The sequence below is a fragment of the Gekko japonicus genome, unplaced genomic scaffold (assembly GCF_001447785.1).
Source record: "Gekko japonicus isolate JY-2015 unplaced genomic scaffold, Gekko_japonicus_V1.1 scaffold1198, whole genome shotgun sequence".
NCBI classification, from domain to species: domain Eukaryota; kingdom Metazoa; phylum Chordata; class Lepidosauria; order Squamata; family Gekkonidae; genus Gekko; species Gekko japonicus.
The window spans coordinates 187,961-209,235 of record NW_015170924.1 but is presented as its reverse complement, the minus strand read 5'-3'; the positions used below and the strand labels follow the sequence as shown (position 1 = coordinate 209,235).

Below are 21,275 nucleotides of genomic sequence, written 5' to 3'. Positions count from 1 at the left end.
AAGAGCCGAATTATATGCCAAATCAAGAACAAATCCGGTTTGGCGGGATCCCAGGATCTGGAGCGTGTAGCCCCAATTAGCCCGAAGTCATGCCAAAGAACAGAGTACTTCTGAGCAGGTGCAGACAGCCTTTCCCTCACCACCGAGGGACAGGGCACGGCCGGCAGCCTCTCCCGAGACACTGAGCTGCCGATTGTGTTCAGGGCTCGGCTCTTTCCAAGCTGCGGCTGGTTTCTGAGTCAGACCTGAGATGAACTGAGTTTTCTGTCCCGAGTTCCAAACATGCCTCTGTTGTGCAAAGAGGCGAAAAGGACGGAGCGGAGTAGAGCCCAGAATGGCCGTTCTCAGCACAACGCCGCATTGCCCCGGGCGGCTCGAGGTATGTTTGCTCCCGTGACGGCGGGGAAACTGAGGAAGTGACTCAGCCGCCAAACAGGTGGGAGGAACCCTCTGTCAGCATCCCTGCCACCTGCCAAAAGGGACAGCATCTGGAAGCGGAGTCCAGGAGTTCAGCCTGCGCTGCTGCACCCACTGCGCACCGCTCCCTTCCCCGAGCTTGAGAAGAGGCTTGTGAGAATCTGCTGGGTTTGGTGACCCGCTTGTTCCTGGGAGGCCACAGTCGTGGGCAGGAGAAAGGAGAAAGGCAAGCAGCAATTCGGAGGTGAGTCCCTCACTTTGGTTTGTGGCGGAGGTAGGCTGGAGAGCGGGTTTATAATACCTCGGAAGCATAACGCTCCCTCTAAGCTGCGGAGTCTTGTGAGCAAACATTCTACCTTGTGAGCGACTGGTATTAAAGCTGTGAGCGAGAGATCTGGCTGCGGCATTAAACTGGTTTGCTCTGGCGCCATCCTTCCCGAGCGAAAAAAAATGTGCGAGCCGGAGGCTAAACAACCGTAACCTAGCTCACACTAACTCAGCTTAGAGGGAGCACTGCTTGGAAGGGTTCTCCCAATTGCAAAGGATGAAATGATTTAGCATCTTTGCATAACACTCAAGAAGTATTTGAGTGTCTCTTGTGTGTGCATGGAAGTCCTCAGGGCAGGATGGAGGACAAAACACATGAATCTCCCTTTTACCGAATCAGACCCTTGGTCCATCAAGGTCAGTATTGTCTACTCAGACTGGCAGCAGCTCTCCAGGGTCTCAGGCGGAGGTCTTTCCCATCACCTCCTGCCTGGTCCTTTTCTACTAGAGATGCCGGGGATGGAACCTTGGACCTTCTGCATGCCAAGCAGAGGCTCTTCCACTGAGCCACGGCCCCTCTGTAGAGCTCTCCAGGGTCTCAGGCGGAGGTCTTTCCCATCACCTCCTGCCTGGTCCTTTTTAACTGGAGATGCTGGGGATTGAACCTGGGACCTTCTGCATGCTAAGTAGAGGCTCTTCCACTGAGCCACGGCCCCTCTGTAGAGCTCTCCAGGGTCTCAGGCGTAGGTCTTTCCCGTCACCTCCTGCCTGGTCCTTTTTAACTGGAGATGCTGGGGATTGAACCTGGGACCTTCTGCATGCCAGGCAGAGGCTCTTCCACTGAGCCACGGCCCCTCTGTAGAGCTCTCCAGGGTCTCAGGCGGAGGTCTTTCCCGTCACCTCCTGCCTGGTCCTTTTCTACTAGAGATGCCGGGGATGGAACCTGGGACCTTCTGCATGCTAAGCAGAGGCTCTGCCACTGAGCCACAGCCCCTCTTGACAGCTCTCCAGGGTCTCAGGCGGAGGTCTTTCACGTCACCTGCTGCCTGACCCTTTGAACTGGAGATGCCGGGGACTGCACCTGGGACCTTCTGCAAGCTCTACCACTGAGCCACAGACCCAAAAGCACGGTTCATAGCAATTAATCAGACGAACGAAACCTCCAGTTTTGAAGGCAGTCTACCTGGGAACTCCAGTTTTCTGAATCCCCACTGAGCCACGGCCCCTCTTGACAGCTCTCCAGGGTCTCAGGCGGAGGTCTTTCCCACCACCTCCTGCCTAGTCCTTTTAACTGGAGATGCCAGGGACTGCACCTGGGACCTTCTGCATGCCAAGCAGAGGCTCTTCCACTGAGCCACAGCCCCTCTTGACAGCTCTCCAGGGTCTCAGGCAGAGGTCTTTCCCACCACCTCCTGCCTGGTCCTTTTTAACTGGAGATGGTAGGGATTGAACCTGGGACCTCCTGCATGCCAAGCAGAGGCTCTTCCACTGAGCCACGGCCCCTCTTGACAGCTCTCCAGGGTCTCAGGCGGAGGTCTTTCCCACCACCTCCTGCCTAGTCCTTTTAACTGGAGATGCCGGGGACTGCACCTGGGACCTTCTGCATGCCAAGCAGAGGCTCTTCCACTGAGCCACGGCTCCTCTTTGCAGCTCTCCAGGGTCTCAGGCGGAGGTCTTTCCCATCACCTCCTGCCTGGTCCTTTTGAACTGGAGATGCCGGGGATTGAACAGGGACCTTCTGCATGTCAAGCAAGATGCTCTATCACTGAGCCATGGCCCCTCTTTAGAGCTCTCCAGGGTCTCAGGCGGAGGTCTTTCCCATCACCTCCTGCCTGGCCCTTTTAACTGGAGATGCCGGGGACTGCACCTGCGACCTTCTGCAAACTGTACCACTGAGCCACAGACCCAAGAGCCCAGTTCATAGCAATTAATCAGATGAATGAAACCTCCAGTTTTGAAGGCAGACTACCTGGGAACTCCAGTTTTCTGAATCCTGTTTTAACGACGACACATTGCCCAGGGTGGCTCATGCTGGTAGAAATCATACCGATAAACTGGCAGCAGCACTGAAAACTATGGTTGCTGCAGACAAATTATAAGATAGCGTTAGCGTTACAAAGACGGGGTGCGGATTACAGTCTTTGCAGACCTGGGTTCCTCGAAACCAAGGCAACAGGAACAACATCTGGAGGGCTGGGAAAGGAAATGCTCCATGGCAAATTTGAAACGGGAACAAGAAAGTGCAGAGAACTTTGTCGCAGGCTCGGCATGGCCCCAGATTCCAGTCTGGAAAGAGGCCGGAAAAATCTCCCGCAGAAGGACAGTCGGAAGAGGTGGGTTGGCAGATGTACCCTGAGCGGGGATCTGGCATCCGGCTGTTAGGAGAAGAGGCCGCCCAATACCCGGGGCCCAGATGGGCACATTTCCCATCCCAAGGGACACACCCAGCTCTCCGCCTGCTTTGAAAGACGCCAAGTCGGGCGCTGGCTCCTCCTGTTTTCCAGCGTCCGACTTGGCGCCCTCCAAAGCGGGCAGAGAGCCGGCTGTGGCCGCTTCTCCCCGATTCTGCCGCTTTTAGCATCCCGTGAGCCGTTCCCCAGTTTTTCGGGAACGTCATCCTGCTAAATAGTGCTTCAGTCCCATGCGCCGATGATCCTGTCAAACTGAGGGACAAGGAAAACCTCTCGCAGGCCAGACGCGCTCCAGATCTGCCCGCCTCTAGTTTAGACTTTTCTCGGTCAAAACCAGCATGTCGAATGGGACCGAATAATGTCCTGGAAGCGAAAGTCGATCCTGCAGTACAATCAGCTTACTGGGCAGAGAGAATCCAGTCAAGAAACATTTCCCCCCCTGCATTTTAATTACCCTTTGTGTCTTATCGTTAGCTGCTTTCGTGGTGGGTTATTTTTTAAAGTCCTAAATTGATACCGTGGCCCATCCTCACTTGGGCCTGGGTGCAGTTTCTCCTTCTCCACGGCAGCCCTACGCACGGCACATTACAGTAGTCTAGCTGTGCCCGGTTCCCAGGAGCCAAACAGAAGCCTCTGGGCAGCTTTTGGGAACTAGGCGTGCCTTCAGGTGGAGAGGCAGCGTGGCATAGCGGCCACAGTGTCAGACTAACCGTCTAGGAGATCTGGGTTCCAATTCCACTGTCCCCTTAAAACTTGCTGGATAACTCTCCACCTGGTTACTCTTCACCTAGTCTAGCCCACCTTGCAGGGTTGTTGTGAGGGCGAAAAGGGGGGGAGGATCACAGACGCTGCTCTGAGGTCCGTGGAAGATTACTTGAGAAATAAGTCTAGTGGAGCCCTTTCTACGAACAACAGATCTGGAACGATACAAAGAAAGTCGATTAAGCTCACTTAAAACCACAAACCGGTCCTTGGAGTTCAGATTGTGACAGCTCAGCATTTTGGGAGTGGATCCAGGAACCTAAGAGTTTGGGCCTCCTTTTTGTTTTTTAGTTCAATAAGATCAGGTTTCTGGGTTGATGCGTGCATGTGGGTTGGGTGGGGGGAGAGAGAAATCCCATTCTCAAGGGCCAAGAAACAGAGGTCCCGGAGTCCCAAAGTTTGCAATGGATCTTTGCTTCACTGGAGAGGCGGCATTTCTTTCTGTGTAAAAATCTTTATTTCTAAGGGAAGGGTTCACAGGGAAATCTACAAAACAACAAAGACACCTAAGACTACATCTTGACATCTTTACAGACTGACCACACGGTCTACCACAACAACTGTAATGGAGATTCTTCTTCTTCTTGACCCCTAGAAGGAAATCACCTGAATACATTAACCAAGGATTGCTAGTAAACAGACTTAGATTTCCCGAGCTTTGTTTCCTTTGCGCCAGGTTTCCCTTCCAGGTCAGTCTAAACAATAGCACACAAGGTAAACAGATTAACCCTATAGTGACTGAATCTTAGACCTTGCAACACGCATATTTCCAACACCCCTTTCTCGAGGTCTAACCTGTAAGTCATTATTCATGCACATACAAACATCATTCACTGTTCACTCTAACATTTGGATCAACCATGTTCAACACTTTTCCCTTGGACATTCCCCCCCCCCCTTTCACAAAATGGGCCTACAGCCTTAAAGAATCCTGTCTTTGTTGGGGGGGGGGATTAATAGAATCTTAGAATCATAGAGTTGGAAGGGACCTCCAGGGTAATCTAGTCCAACCTCCAGCCCAATGCAGGAAATTCACAACTACTCCCCCCTCCACACACCCCCAGCGACCCCAATTCCATGCCCAGAAGATGACCAAAAAGAAAACCCCTCCAGGATCTCCAGCCAAACTGGCCTGGAGAAAAAATGGTTTCCTGACCCCAAAGTGGCGATCAGCGTTTCCCTGGGTGTGTAAGAAAGGGGCCAGGAGAACTGAGCACTGAGGCAACCCTTCCTGCCCTCCCTTCTTGTGATCTGCCTACATTCACAGAATCCGCATGGCTGTCAGATGACCAAATCTGCCTTTCCAGGGAACTTGGCAGGCATGGAAGAGAAGGATGCTTTTAAGTGGTATTTATTTACTTTTTAAAACTTTGTCTGTACCCCAACGGGTACCCAAGGTGACGTCCATCCTCCTCCAGGCAGCTTACATCAACCTTCCCTCCTTCGTTTTATCCTCACAACAACCCTGTGAGGTAGGTTGGGCGGACAGTGTGTGACTGGCCCGAGGTCACCCAGCGAGCTTCCATGGTACGAGCGGGGAGACTCGAATCCGGGTCGCCCAGATACTAGTCCGACACTCTTCACTGCTACAACACGCTGGCTCTGAAAGGGTATGCTGGCGAAGAGCCTGAACCGTCTTTTATCTGGTTGATAAAGAAGTTCCGCTGTCCGGTTGGAGACGCACCTTTGTCTTTTTTCGCAGCTGAATCTGAATTCCTAAAACACCTTGACTTAAAAACAAATCTCAAGTCAGTTGCTAAATTAATTGATTATCGCATGGCACGTGTGTAGAACAATGTTCCCTCTCAGCTGAGTTGGTGTGAGCTAGCTCACCGTTTTTTAGCCTCCGGCTCACACATTTTTATCTTCGCTCAGGGAGGAGGGCTCCAGAGCAGTGTTCCCTCTCAGCTGAGTTCGGGTGAGCCGGCTCACAGTTTTTTAGCCTCCGGCTCACAGATTTTTGTCTCTGCTCAGGAGGGAGGGCTCCAGAGCAAACTAATCGATGCAGCAGCCCAATCGCTCACTCACAACTTTAATGCCGGTAGCTCACAAAGTAGAATTTTTGCTCACAAGACTCCACAGCATAGAGGGGACATTGGTGCAGAATAGCTATGAGATGCTAAGATCATCTGGCAGCCAGAAGTCCTAGCTCTTTTTTAGAGTTAGGCACCAGTAGGTGGCGAGCTAGGCTTGTTTTTAAGGCGAGAGATGTTTCAGAGGTGGTTTGCCATTGCCTGCCTCTGCCGCCCGACCCTGGTATTCCTTGGAGGTCTCCCTTCCAAATACTAGCCAGGGCGGACCCTGCTTAGCTTCCGAGAGCTGACGAGATTGGGCTAGCCTGAGCCATACAGGTCTTCCAGATACTAGTCCGACACTCTTAACTGCTACAACACACTGGTTCGGAAAGAATATGCCGACCAAGGTCTCGAAACTTCCTTTATCTGGTTTATAGAGCAGTTCTGCTGTCCGGTTGGAGACCCACCTTTGCCTTTTTTCGCAGCTACGCCCCAAAACGAATAACCTGAATCCCTAAAACACCTTGACGTAAAACAAATCTCGATTTAGTTTCTAGCTGTCTGGGTCACGGGCAATGTTCCCTCTAAGCTGTGGAGTCTTGTGAGCAAAAATTCTACCTTGTGAGCTACTGGCATTAAAGTTGTGAGCGAGCGATTTGGCTCCTGCATAAATTAGTTTGCTCTGGAGCCACCTCCTTCCTGAGCCAAGACAAAAATGTGTGAGCCGGAGGCTAAAAAACTGTGAGCTAGCTCACACTAACTCAGCTTAGAGGGAACACTGGTCACGGGGGAAGGGCTGAAAACATTCAGATGGTATCGGGAAGGAGACGCCACTGTGTTTGGACACAGGCGGATCAGAGAGGAGGGAAGCTCACTTCCGAAGAACACACCCCTGGCTGGAATTCAACTAATTAGAACTAGGTGACCTTACCAGGAGTCCTCTGGTATTCATAGCTACATATAAGTCCAGTAATTGCAAGTAGATAAATAGGTACCGCTTCGGTGGGAAGGTAACAGCGTTCTGTGCGCCTCGGCGTCTAGTCATGCCGGCCACATGACCGCGGAGAAGTCCTCTGACAGCGCTGGCTCTTTGGCTTGGAAACGGAGATGAGCACCGCAGCCCTAGAGTCTGATTCGACTGGCTTTCGAGCAAGGCGAAACCTTTACCTTTACAAGACAATTCAGGTTACAGTATTCCCTGCCCCCCCCCCCGTCCAAGACAGTCATGGGTGTGGCATATGCAAAAAAGATGCTAATGAGTTATCCTATGAGCTCCTGCACCTCTTTTTCTACAAAATGACCCCTGGCGGTACCTATTTATCTACTTGCAACTTCTTGCTTCCGAACTGCTAGGTTGGCTAGGTTACCAGTTGCGAAATTAGCGAACGCAGAATTCAGCAAATGCGGGATTCAGAAGAGGCAGGGCTTTTTTGGTAGAAAAAGCCCAGCAGGAACTTATTAGCATAATAGGCCACATTAGCACATTAGGCCACACCCCCATGTTGCCAGAAGTGTGGTCATCCATCCACACCCACCTTTTGCTTCTTATTCTGCTTACCTTGTTTGTTGTCAAAACCCAGGGCCTTTTTTTTTGGAGCAGGAACTCCTTTGCATGTTAGGCCACACACACCTAATGTAGCCAATCCTAATGAGTGTCTGCTGTTGGGTGTGGCCTATTATGCTAATGAGTTCCTGCTGGGCGTGGCCGACTCGGGAGCCAGCCGGAACTCCGTTCCTGTGCGTTCCTGCCCAAAAAGAGCCCTGGGAAGAGGTGAGAGCGAAAGAGAGAAACTGACCTGCCAGGTCCCGGTCCAAGGCACGTCCGGACCAAAGAAAGAGGGACTGACCCTGTGAGTGTTTTGGATCTCAGAGCAAAACCTTGCGTCTTCCTCCCAGGGAAGCTTTCTGGGTTGAGTCCTGGGGGGCAAACCCTCCCAGCAGTTCTGATCCAACCTGGCGACACAAATCCAAAAGGTGGCACTGGGGGAGAATGCTTGCTTATGCGCATAGCTGTGAAGCTACGGGGGCCCACAGAGTTCTGTTTTGCCCCCTGTGTCATTCAGTGACATGAGGCCGTCTCTGCGTATCCAAAGGACCAGGGGTCATTTCATAGAAAAAGAGATGCAGGAGCTCATTAGCATAACGCATTAGCATAACTTATTTGCATAGGCCACACCCCCTGACATCACCGGGAGTGTGTCAGAAGGCAACCCCCACCGCTCAGGCGCCACTGGACTGTTTTGGATTGCTAACTATGGGGGGGGGGATGTGCAGATCTGTCCTCGCAGAGGAGGGAGAGCTTGTACCTGAATAAAACTTGGTCTTAAAGGTGCCACTGGACTGTTTTGGACCGGGGGGGCCAGGGGGGCGCTCTGCAGCTTACCTGGCTGCTTCTTGCTCTGACTGAGGGCTGCTGGGAGCAGGGGGCGGGGCTTGTTGCATGTGCCCGCCCCCTGGGCTCCTTACTGCTGGAGCTCCGCTCCTGTGTGCTTCCGTAGGAAATGACCCCTGCTAAGGACACTCAGTTCCACTCCATACCAGGGCTTAGCTGCAGGGAGAGAAGTCCAGCCAGCCAGGGTAGGTTTTGGCTAGCATGGACATACCGGTGGAGGCTCCAGAATGGGCCCCCTCCCACCAGATCCAAGAATCCTGACGCCAATGAAGGACAGAGACAGAGCCCTTTTATTACCAAGAAGGATCTTTTTTAATTGATTAGACAGTACCAACCAGTAAATGTGATGCTGTTTGGTGTAGTGGTTAAGAGCGCAGACTCTAATCTGGCGGAGCCGGGTTTGATTCCCCACTCCTCCACTTGCACCTGCTGGATGACCTTGGGCAAGCCATAGTTCTGATAAGAGCTGTCCTTGAAAAAGAGCAGTTTCTGTCAGAGCTCTCTCAGCCCTGCCCACCTCACAGGGTGTCTGTCTGTTGTGGGGAGAGGAAGGGAAAGGAGTTTGTGAGCCGCTCTGAGACTCCTTTGGGTAGTGAAAGGCAGGGTATAAATCCAATCTCTTCTTCTTTGCTTCTTTTATTACCAGGAAGGATCTTTTTTTTTTAATTAGACAGTACCAGCCAGTAAATCTACCAGGAAGGATCTTTTTTATCGATTAAACAGTACTATCCAGTAAATATGATGCATTTATTACCAGGGAGTATCTTTTTTATGGATTAAACAGTACTAACGAGTAAACATGATGTATTTACTACCGGGAAGGATCTTTTATTTATTGTTTAGACAATAAAGGTAAAGGTTCCCTTGCTCGAAAGCCAGTCAAATCCAACTCTAGGGTTGCGGTGCTCATCTCCGTTTCCAAGCCGAAGAGCCAGCGCTGTCCGAAGACGTTTCCGTGGTCATGTGGCCGGCATGACTAAGCACCAAGGCGCACGGAACGCTGTTACCTTCCCATCGAAGTGGTGCCTACTGATCTACTTGCAATTTCTTGCTTTCGAACTGCTAGGTTGGCAGGAGCTGGAACTAGAGACGGGAGCTCACTCCGTCATGCGGCACACTCGGGTCTCGAACTCCTGAACTACCGACCTTCCACAGCCTGCAGTTCAGCGTCTTAACCACTTGAGCCACTTGAGACTACCAACCAGTAAATCTGATGCATTCACCACCAGGAAGGATCTTTTTTTTATTGTTTAGACAGTACCAACCAGTAAATATGATGCATTCATTACCAGGAAGGATCTTTTTTTATTGATTAGACCATTAAAGTTAAGGAGGAGGAGATTGGATTTATACCCTGGCCTTTATTACCCGAAAGAGTCTCAGAGGAGCTTCCCTCCCCCTCCCCACAACAGCCACATTGGATTCAGGAGAGATTGCAATCTTAGACATTTGTTGGTCAAAGTCGATGTTGCTCCTTTAAGTTCCAGGGGCAGTTACACAATTAGAGGTTTTCACAGGTGCGGGAAATGTGCAGCCTGCAAATTCCTGATAAAAGGGGAGGTTTTTGAGGATCGTAAAAATTAGGTGTGGCCGCTGCCCCTGTGGGCTCTTATATATGGGCATATCTGCACGTTCTATCTGTACACATTCAGGGCTCTTTTTGTAGAAAAAGCCCAGCAGGAACTCATTAGCATAATAGGCCACACCCAACAGCAGGAACTCATTAGCCTATTAGGCCACACCCCTGCCAGCACAGCTCATTAGCACATTAGGCCGCACCCCCATGTTACCAGAAGTGTGGTCATCCAGCCACACCCACCTTTTGCTTCTTATTCTGTTAACCTTGTTTGTTGTCAAAACCCAGGGCCTTTTTTTGGAGCAGGAACCCCTTTGCATTTTAGGCCACACACCCCTAATGTAGCCAATCCTGATGAGTTTCTGCTGTTGGGTGTGGCCTGTTATGCTAATGAGCTCCTGCTGGGCGTGGCCAACTTGGGAGCCAGCCGGAACTCCGTTCCTGGGCGTTCCTGCCCCAAAATAGCCCTGCATGTGTTGGAACATTGCTCTAGGATGCACAATAATATTAGCCAAGCCCCGATGGCAGAAAATCACGCACAAGCCGAGCATGGTGCTGAAGAAATGGGGGGTGTTTGGGGGTTTTTTTTGTAGCATTTGTATATCAGAGCGAACCATTCACCGTTCCAAACGCTAATCATGACGCATGAACACTCCCCTGTCTTTCTCCACGCAGGTTGCCAGTCATGGGTAACGCAGGCGAACCCTTGAGCCCGTTGTGCCGGTGGTACATCTACGCCCTCCACGGCTACCTCGCAGAGATTGGCTTCACAGCCACGTGCAACCTCCTCGCGCACTGGGACTGGAGATTACTGGGGGTCGCCAGCGTCTGGGTCCTGTTCATCTACGGCACTTTCGGCATGATCTTGGAACACCTCTACCTCCGTCTGCGGTGCCGGTGTAACCTCGTGGTCCGGGGCTTCCTCTACACCCTTTGCATCTACGCTTGGGAGTTCTGCATTGGCTACATCCTGCGCTGCTTCAACGCCTGCCCCTGGGACTACAGCGGCTACCGTCACAACTTCATGGGTCTCATCACCCTGGAGTATTGCCCCTTGTGGTTTGTCGGGTCCCTCTTGCTGGAGAGGGTGGTGGTCCACACGCTCCGCCTCCGGCTGGATGAGACCTGGGAGCCCAAAGAGTATCCCTCGCCCAATTCTGAACAGAAACGTCTGTGGAAGGAGGAGTAGAGGGAGGGGGGTGACCTGCCGCCGCCCCTCAAACGCACTCTGCAGTTGGCAACTCTTCCCTTTCTTTGGATCAGTTCTCTCCCTCTTTTCTCCCTCCTCAGAAGGCGAGAGGATAGTGCGGGAAACACATTTCCGTTTTGTCAAGCCAATGCGGGGATAGGGGCCTTTGCCCGTGACGGGAGAGTCAGGGTTCAAATTCTCCCTAGCGGTCACAAAGCTCGCTGGACGACCTTGGTCTAGACGTGATCTCTCGGCCTGACCCACCTCACAGGGCTGTTGTGAGAGTCGTATGAAGGGGAGAACCCGGTCTAGGCCAGCCGTAGAGGAAGGGTGGCAGTCAAAACGTGATTTATGGTGATGATGAAGAATATTATTATAGGTGCTAGTAGGTGTTCTCTTTCTGACGCGTTCTTGCCACATGGTGGCAGTTCCCAGCTTCCGGTTGGGGGCAGCGCTGTCTTCGTCCAGGGCGAGCTGACCCATTTTAATCCTTTGGTATGTACCCTGTCTGTTTAGCGAGAGCTGGATTTCCCCACGCACAAAATGCAGGAAGGCTCTCAGATTACACGGGAGCGTCCATATGACCAGTGCTCCCTCTAAGCGGAGCTAGTGTGAGCCAGCTCACTGTTTTTGAGCCTCCGGCTCACACATCTTCATCCTGGCTCAGGAAGGAGGGCTCCAGAGGCAAACTAATTTACGCCGCAGCCCAATCGCCGGCTCGCAACTTGAATGCCGGTCGCTCACAAAGTAGAATCTTTGCTCGCAAGACTCACACAGCTTAGAGGGAGCCATGCATACAGCAGCGTTCAACTAGGGTTGCCAGTCTCCAGGCGGCGGCTGGAGCTCTCCCTCCATCACAAGTTATCTCCAGGTGACAGAGGTCAGTCCCCCCCTGGAGGGAATGGCCGCTTTGAAAGGTGGGTTTTTCCAATCCCCTCCTCCTCCTCCTCTTTCTCCTCCTCCTCTTTGGGATTGGTGCAGAAGAGCCAGTTTGGTGTAGTGGTGAAGTGCGCGGACTCTAATCTGGGAGCACCAGGTTTAATTCCCCCACTCCTCCACTCGCAGCTGCTGGATGACCTTGGGCAAGCCGTAGCTCTGATAAGAGCTGTCCTTGAAAAAGAGCAGTTTCCGTCAGAGCTCTCTCAGCCCCACCTACCTCACAGGGTGCCTGTTGTGGGGAGGGGAAGGGAAAGGAGTTTGTGAGCCGCTCTGAGGCACCTTTGGGTAGTGAAGGGCAGGGTATGAATGCAATCTCCTCCTCCTCTTCTTCTTCTCTGGGTCCAAAGCAGATATGTGGGATTCCTGCAGGCAGAGAATCCAGCCACAGTTACTACAGGAAAGGCGGCAGAGCTAACCTTTGGATTTCCTCCCCCCCCCCTTTTGGGCCCCTGAATGGGCTTTTCCCTTTCCCGGTACGGTTGCCAACCTCCAGGTGGTGGCTGGAGACCTCCTGGGAATACAACCGACCTGCGGGCCACAGAGATCAGTTCCCCTGCAGAAAAATGGCCCGTTTGGAAGGTGGGGCTCTATGGCATTGACCCCCACACACACTGAAGTCCCTCCCCTCCTCAATCCCCACCCACCTCAAGCTCCACCCCCAGAAAAAAATCTCCAGGTATTTCCCAACACTGGGAACCGTATTCCCACCTGAGCCGCTCAGTCGTGTTTGTAGCCAAGCTGAAGTTTTAACTTTGGAGTTCCTGTGTTGAGCTAAAGGAGTGTGTGTGTACAGGATTAGCCCACCCAGGCCAGTCCAGGGATGGGAGGGAATCCTTTACTTTTCAATACACTAAACAACAAACCCATAGGCTATACCCTCTCGGGTCTTCAGAACAATGTGCCACCAGAACCTCTTTTCACTAGTCCCTGCATTTCCGAAGGGAGAGATTCCAGCCCTTAGTTAGCATCTGGGATTTAACACAGTAGCAACTCTAGCTCAGAGATGCACGCTTTACTCTGCAATGGTAGCATATATGGTGAGCGTTTAGGCACAGGACTTAGACTTGGAAGTCAAGTTACAACATCAAAGCCAAATTAGCAACAAAAAGGATCTTTATTCAGTACAGAGCACAGCAATAGACTACCAGGGATTACAAAAATAACAAAGGCTACGGCTGTTTGCCTTAACTAAACATTAATGATTCATAGTTACTAAGTCAGGAACCTTCATCAGTCCAAAATAGTCCAAGTACCAGGGGATTTTGAGGAGAAATCCCATCTTTGCACAACCATGTGCTCCAGTTCACAAAGCAACTCTTTGTTTTCCAAGAGACAGCATTTCCAGGTGTCATAAAACAGACAACGACAAGAGGAGGAAGGGAGAGCTAATTGTAGCCCAATTCCAGTCACAAATTAGCTGTGGCCATCAGCCAATTGCGAGTGGGCATGGGTGTGCCCAATTGTTGGTTGCCATAGCTGCAACACAGGAATGGCTAGAAGCTTGGAGCCCCTCCTGCAGCCAGGTGACCCAAAATCCACAGCTTCTTCATTGCCTACGTGACAACACTCATGTGAGGCCTAGTGTGGAGCCTTACAGTCTAGCTTCTAGCATGGACGTGTGAAGAATGTGGGTTATAAAGTTGTTCAGGCCATCTGGCCCACCATTTGGCTTGCAACAGGAAATAAGGCACTGCATGTTATCAGAAAGACATCACAGGAGAAGGCAGGAGACTTTTAGAAATCAGTATTTCTGTACAGGGGGGATTTAGGCTAGATGGCCTCTAAAGGTGCTTCAGATACGAAGGCTCTGTGGTTAGGAAGAGCTAGCCAGGAGGATCTTAGGGTGCCAAATAAAGATAGGGCCGAGTTAGGGTTGCCAGCCTCCAGGCGGGGCCTGGAGATCTCTTGAAATTACGACAGATCTCCAGGTGACAGAGATCAGCTCCCCTGGAGGAAACTGTTGCTTTGGAGGGTGGGCTGTGTGGCCTTGTACCCCGTTGAAGTCCCGCCCCCAAATCTCCAGGGATCTCCCTCCCCAGACTTGGCAACCCTCAGCCAAGCCCAGCGTCACAACTGAAACGACACCACCGCTGTACCAGCAACGCAAACGACGTCAGTCTTCACTACCCCCTGTTACCTTTTCTTATTCTTTCCAGATGTACAACAAACACATTTATTCTTTTGTTATTCCTCTCTTCTCCTCGGTTTTTTTTTTCTTTTTAAAGGGGAAAACATTCCATTAAAAATGTAAACCTTTCTCCGGGGAGGTTACTCGGTGACGTCATGGGCCGCGGCCAATCGGCTCCGTGCAAAGCTCAGCTCTCTTGACCCTCGAGTCCACACGGGGGAGGGAAGGCGTGCTTGGAATGAACCCGCCGAGGGGACCGGCAAAGGCCACCACACTGCTGTATAAGCAGGACTAGACTCTGGGGTGCACGGGTTCGAATCTCTTCTCTGCCGCGGAAGCTTGCCGGGTGACCTTGGGCCAGTCACAGACCTACTTCACAGGGTTGTTGTGAAGAGAAAATGGAGGACAGGAGAATGATGTCAGCTGCGTTGGGACCCCCACTGAGGAGAATGGCATGGCGTAAACATAGTAAATAAAGAAAGTTATCTCTGCCTTCCCTTGTGTTGCTTGCCAGTGTCAACAAGGGGCTGATGGGAAGTTGCGGGACAGACGGACTAGGAGAGAGCACACAGCCTCCCCATGTGCCTCTACAATAGATATTGTTAAATAGTGGATTCCATGGAGGAGCAGACCCCCCACTACGAGTGATCAGCTCTATTTTATTCAGTGATTTCAGCAAGAACAAGACAACTCCAGGGCCACAGCCCTGTTTAAATAGCATGCAATTCCCACACCCAAACACACCCCACTCCCAATGATAGGCCACGGTCAGAACCATTCGTTCCTCATTGGCCACTTCCAGAGTCCTGGTGGGCTATTGTTCTCGGGCTTCAAGCTCAGCCAGTCTCTGGTAGAAACAGTCCTGGAATGTTTCAGTCCCAATACATAACAGATATGTGTCGGGGTCGCTAGTCAGGTCACACTACACAGGGCTTCATAAGAAGATAACTGTTTATTGATGGATCCAGTACTAATGATCACATATACAGCTTGTGTCAGGAATAGCCTTCAGTATAAGGGCCCCTGACCTATAGTGAAATCAAACATTCCCCCCCCCCCATGAGCTGAAGCCAATGATTATAGTTCGTGCACAAGCAGGAGAGTAAGCGGGGATAGCAAAAAGCCGTTCCTTTCCCAGCAGAGTATTTGCAGCTGGAGACTACAAGGTCAAGCCGGAGATAGCGCACAATAGCTGGACAGGGAAGAGCTGAGAAATTCCAGATCCATGACAGGGCTACCTGACATCATGAAGAGAACCATTGCAGGAGACACTTGGGGGGGGGGTGCCAGCAAGACCCCCCACTCAGACTCACTAGTCCTTACCCCCACCTGCCTTCCCTTTCACCCACCAGCAGAAAACCATCTCGTCTGACAAACTGGCCAACCTTTCTTTGGATATACAGGAGAGGAAGATCATTCCCCCCCCACACACAGTTGTCGTTTTTTAACTCTACACATTACACAAACAGGCAGCCTTTGTCCTGGGGAGGGGCCGTCGTGGCTCAGTGGCAGAGCCTCTGCTTGGCACGCAGGAGGTCCCAAGTTCTGTCCCCGGCATCTCCAGTTTAAAAAGGGCCAGGCAGGAGGTGATGGGAAAGACCTCTGCCTGAGACCCTGGAGAGCTGTAAAGAAGGGCCGTGGCTCAGTGGTAGAGCCTCTGCTTGGCACGCAGAAGGTCCCAGGTTCAGTCCCCGGCATCTCCAGTTGAAAAGAACCAGGCAGGAGGTGATGGGAAAGACCTCCACCTGAGACCCTGGAGAGCTGTCAAGAGGGGCCGTGGCTCAGTGGTGTAGAGCCTCTGCTTGGCATGCAGGAGGTCCCAGGTTCAGTCCCCGGCATCTCCAGTTATAAAAGGACCAGGCAGGAGGGGATGGGAAAGACCTCCGCCTGAGACCCTGGAGAGCTGTAAAGAGGGGCCGTGGCTCAGTGGCAGAGCCTCTGCTTGGCATGCAGGAGGTCCCAGGTTCAGTCCCCGGCATCTCCAGTTGAAAAGGGCCAGGCAGGAGGTGATGGGAAAGACCTCTGCCTGAGACCCTGGAGAGCTGTAAAGAGGGACTGTGGCTCAGTGGCAGAGCCTCTGCTTGGCATGCAGGAGGTCCCAGGTTCAGTCCCCGGCATCTCCAGTTGAAAAGGGCCAGGCAGGAGGTGATGGGAAAGACCTCTGCCTGAGACCCTGGAGAGCTGTAAAGAGGGACTGTGGCTCAGTGGCAGAGCCTCTGCTTGGCATGCAGGAGGTCCCAGGTTCAGTCCCCGGCATCTCCAGTTGAAAAGGGCCAGGCAGGAGGGGATGGGAAAGGCCTCAGCCTGAGACCCTGGAGAGCTGTCAAGAGGGGCCGTGGCTCAGTGGCAGAGCCTCTGCTCGGCATGCAGAAGGTCCCAGGTTCAGTCCCCGGCATCTCCAGTTAAAAGGACCAGGCAGGAGGGGATGGGAAAGACCTCAGCCTGAGACCATGGAGAGCTGCTGCCTGCCTGAGTAGACAATACTGACCTTGATGGTCTGATTCAGTATACAGCAGCTTTGTGTTGCTTTCCCACCAGACCGATCCAAAACTGCCCCAAGACTGGCTCCAGTGTCTGCTGACACACACCTGGGCACTGGGATTTCTGCTTTAAAGTGTGAGGATCTTGGGAAGGGTTACATCATGGGAAACTGGCATCAGGAGATGTGACACACACACCCCCCCGAGCCTCAATAGTGAGGTAGCTTCCAACAGGTCAGAGGGGCGTGGGGGGAGGGCTTTTCATAGCCCCGTCCCTAAAGCAAGGATCACGGCCTGAGATACCCGTCTCCATTCCACAATGATGAACGCTCTTTGCCATCTACTGTAACCCGCACTTGACCGCCTTTAACTGCTAGAGTTCCGGGGGTTATTTGCATATGCCACACCCCCTGACATCACCGGAAGTGTGTCAGAAGGCAACACCCACCGCTCAGGCGCCACTGGACTGTTTTGGATTGCTGTCTATTGGGGGGGGGAACGTGCAGATCTGCCCTCACAGAGGAGGGAGAGCTTGTACCTGCATAAAACTTGGTCTTAAAGGTGCCACTGGACAGTTTTGGATTGCTAGCTATTGGGGGGGGGGAACACAGAGATCTGCCCTCATAGAGGAGGGAGAGCTTGTGCCTGAAGGCGGGCCGGGAGGGGGGGCTCTGCGTCTCCCCTGGCTGCTTCTTCCTGCGCCTCCTGGCCCGACTGAGGGCTGCTGAGAGCACAGGGCGGGGCTTGTTGCATGGGCCCACCCCCCTGGGCTCCTTACTGCCGGAGCTCCGCTCCTGTGCGCTCCCGCAGGAAATGACCCCTGAATCCAGCCAAGGAGAACCTCGGTCCAAAGTCTTGGGGCTTCTTAAAGAGTCTTTTTATTTAAAAAGAGATCCGGGTGCGTTTCCTCCCGCCGCCAGCAGAGGCTGCCTTTGGACAGCAGAAAGGAGGGACTCACGCTCTACCTCTAACTAAAAGTTTTGCAGCGACTGCAAATGAGAATCCAGAGGTGTAAATGAGGAGCAGATCGGAACAGGAGGCCTTGGCCACTTCCAGGTGAACTGGTTTCTTATTCCCCCCAAGGGCTCCAGTCTGTGGACACTTTTGCTAGGTTAAGAACAGGTTTGCCAAAGTTTATTACCATTCCCCCCCCCCCAGACAAATTGTTAGTTTTCTCAATGCTTTCACGCTGGAGGAACATAAGGACATAAGAGAAGCCATCTTGGATCAGCAAACGGCCCATCTAGCATTGGAAAAAGTGCAGAAAAGGGCAACTAGAAAGATAAGAGGGTTGGAACACTTTCCCTATGAAGAAAGGGTTAAAGCGCTTGGGGCTCTTTAGCTTGGAGAAACGATGGCTGAGGGGTGCCATGATCGAGGTTTACAAGATTATGCATTGGGACAGAGCAGGTAGAGAAAGAAGTACTCTTCTCCCTTTTTCACAATACAAGAACTCGTGGGCACTCCATGAAATTGCTGAGCGGTCGGGTTAGAACAGATAAAAGGAAGTCCTTCACCCAAAGAATGATTAACACATGGAATTCACTGCCACAGGAGGAGGCGGCTACAAGCATGGACAACTTCAAGAGGGAATTGGATAAACGTATGGAGCAGAGGTTCATCAGTGGCTATTAGCCACAAGGTATAGATGGGAACTCTCGGTCTGGGGCAAGGGATGCTCTGTCTTCTTGGTGCTTGGGGCGGGGGTCTACCGTAAGAGGCGACTCAAAGTTTGGGGCAGGGGGAACAAGATTTGTTGGCTGAGCTGTAAAGCCTTTGTGTTTCAATATCAAGGACTCTACGCTTAATCATCTGAAAAGCGCCTGTAAATGGGGCCAAGCAACAGAGAATTTCCAAGGCAGGTCACTAGAGCTCCTCAAGCGCCTTAGAAACCAAGAGTCTTTTGACCCGGCTTTTCGCTCAGGAGTCACAAGCTTTTGTTTTGGGCAAAGGGATGGCGTGAAAACAAGTAGGGTAGGATGGGGCGTGGAACTCCCTGCAATGGCATTTAATTATCCCCTCCGCAAACGCCGGCTGCCTCTTCACGAACACGCCTCAGATGGAGAAATTGGGACTTGGAGGAGCGGAAGTCACACGCCCACAGCACCGAGGGTGGGAACGCCACCGGCACCAGGTGTTCAGTTCTCACCTGGCTGCCCTATCTCGGGCTCTCTCTTTCCCAGCACGGGGAAGAGGATCCAGAAACTCCCTGGCTTTAACTCAATCTCTTGAGGGTTCCTGTGGCCGACAGAAGCTCACGAGAAGTCAACGAGGAGGGACAAAACGAAGCAAGGGATTCAGAGGTAAGACAACCTTGCTTTTGGGTTAGACCGGGAAGAAGAGCAGGGGCTTAAACGGTTCTTTCTAATACAGCCAAGGGATCTTCGCAGGTGACCCGAAGAGAATCTTGGGCACTGTTCCCTCTAAGCTGAGTGAGTGTGAGCTAGCTCACAGTTCTTTAGTCTCCGGCTCACCCCTTTTTGTCTTAGCTCAGGAAGGAGGGCCCCGAGCAAACTAATTTAGTTCTTTAGTCTCCGGCTCACCCCTTTTTGTCTTAGCTCAGGAAGGAGGGCCCCAAGCAAACTAATTTATGCAGCAGCCCAATCGCTCGCTCACAACTTTAATGCCCGTGGCTCACAAAGTAGAATTTTTGCTCACAAGACTCCACAGCTTAGAGGGAACATTGATCGTGGGGGTCTCTCCTTGTTTGTTGTTTGTGCTCCTGACTGTAGGGATGCCACCCTCCAGGTGGGACCTGGGGATCCCCCGGAATGGCAGCCGGTGCTCCCTCGAAGCACCGCTGCATGATTATTAAGAACCACGAGCACTTCATTATGATTTTACATTGTTTTAACCACAACTATGTTTTAATGTCATTATCCGTTTTTATGTGAGTCGCCCTGAGCCAGCTTCGGCTGGGAGGGCGGGGTAAACATCTGAAAAAAAAAAATTAAAATAAGTGTAGAGTCCTGTGAGCAAAAATTCTACCTTGTGAGCTCCTGGCCATCAATGTTCCCTCTAAGCTCTGGAGTTCGTTGAGCAAAAATTCTACTTTGTGAGCGACTGGCATTAAAGCTGTGAGCAGGTGATTTGGCTACTGTGTAAACTAGTTTGCTCCGGAGCCCTCCCTTCCTGGGCTAAGACAAAAATCTGTGAGCCAGAGGCTAAAAAACTGTGAGCTAGCTCACACTAACTCGGCTTACAGGGAACACTGCCTGGCATTAAAGCGGTGAGCGAGCGATTTGGCGACTGCGTAAGTTAGTTTGCTCTGGGAGCCCTCCTTCCTGAGCGAAGACAGAAATGTGTGAGCCGGAGGCTAAAAATCTGTGGGCTGGCTCACACTAACTCAGCTTAGAGGGAACACTGATGACAGCTCAGCTTGAGACTACGGAGATCAGTTCCCCTGGAGGAAAGGGGATGCTTTAGAGGGTGGAGTCTAGGACTCTGTACCCCACTGAGGTCCCTGTCCTCTACCACCACCCAAATCTCCAGGAGTCCCCCAACCTGGCAACTCGACACCCCCCCCCCCAGGGAGGACCCGACAACACTAATGAATGCAAGCATATGATCAAATCATTCCCAGAACTGTTTACCTTGTTCACCCTCGTGTTTATACCTTTGTTAAATAAATCCTATTTACTTCAAGTTTACCAGCTAAGTAAAGAATTATTCCTGGGACCACATAGTACCACGAATGCCTAAGACCCAAGGTACACCTACCCTGTGGAAAATATTATAGGAAAAGGTTTGGGAAAACCTAGATTTCCCTGGTGGCAGCCCGAAAACCCTAAGAATAAAACATAAAGAACATTTTAAAGGCAAACCAGACCTCTCCAAGTAAGAGGTCGTCACAGCCCCACCCCTAAAAAGCCCTGAACTAGCAACACTGGTCAAGAGATCTTCAGACTTTGAAACTAGCAGAAGATGCTAGTAGTTGGGGGGGGAGGCACTTGCTTGAATCAACTGGCAGCTGTAGAAAATTTGTGGCAGGGGATCTTTCGTGAGTCACTGCGCAGTGACTCACAAAAGCTCATCCCCTGCCACAAATGTTGTGAGTCCTTAAGGTGCTCTTAAGGTGTTGTGAGTCCTTAAGGTGAGTCCTTAAGGTGCTCTTGCTCTTTTCTACCGCTACGGACAGACTCACACAGCGACCCATCCTGATCTGGTCTCAACTGGCAGCTGATTCAGTGCAGGCCGAAGGAAGGACATCTCCCTACAAGGCATAAAATCACAGAATCATAGAACGTTAAGAGTTGGAACTGGGACCTTGCAGGTCATCTAGTCCAACCTCCCACACTCTGCAGGAGCACAGCCGAAAGAGAGCCCGGCAACATACCCAAAAGATGGTCGTCCAGCCTCCGCTTGAAAATGTCCATAAGTAACTGGGGGAAATAGGTGGGCAAAGGACGGCCAGCGTGGTAGCCACCTTTCTCAGTTTGGTGTCATGGTTAAGTGCGCGGACTCTAATCTGGGAGAACCGGGTTTGATTCCCCACTCCTCCACTTGCACCTGCTGATGTGACCTAGGGTCAGTCACAAGCTCTGGCACAGTTGTCCTTGAAAAAGAGCAGTTTGTGTCAGAGTTCTCTCAGCCCCACCCACCTCACAGGGTGTCTGTTGTGGGGAGGGGAAGGGAAAGGAGTTTGTAAGCTGCTCTGAGACTCCAAGTGAAGGGCAGGGTATAAATCCAATCTCCTCCT

At 51.9% G+C, this 21,275-nt stretch overlaps 2 protein-coding genes across 2 annotated transcripts in view; both read left to right on the top strand.

Annotated features, from left to right (window-relative positions):
• Positions 1-491: 491 nt before the first annotated feature.
• LOC107116788 (transmembrane protein 229B-like) lies at positions 492-11,673 on the top strand. The gene is made up of 2 exons (XM_015418787.1): positions 492-661; positions 10,516-11,673. The coding sequence occupies exon 2, from the start codon at positions 10,526-10,528 to the stop codon at positions 11,027-11,029; it is 504 nt and encodes a 167-aa protein (XP_015274273.1). The 5' UTR covers positions 492-661; positions 10,516-10,525; the 3' UTR covers positions 11,030-11,673.
• Positions 11,674-18,796: 7,123 nt separating this feature from the next.
• Positions 18,797-21,275, top strand: part of LOC107116789 (transmembrane protein 229b-like) — an 11,710-nt gene continuing 9,231 nt past the window's right edge. Inside the window, exon 1 of the mRNA XM_015418788.1 lies at positions 18,797-18,879. The gene's annotated coding sequence lies outside the window, so the exon portion shown is untranslated. The remainder of the gene's footprint in view (positions 18,880-21,275) is intronic.

Excerpts from the sequence above, each read along its gene's own strand:
- LOC107116788 (XM_015418787.1), top strand. The coding sequence starts at position 10,526 with ATGGGTAACGCAGGCGAACCCTTGAGCCCGTTGTGCCGGTGGTACATC.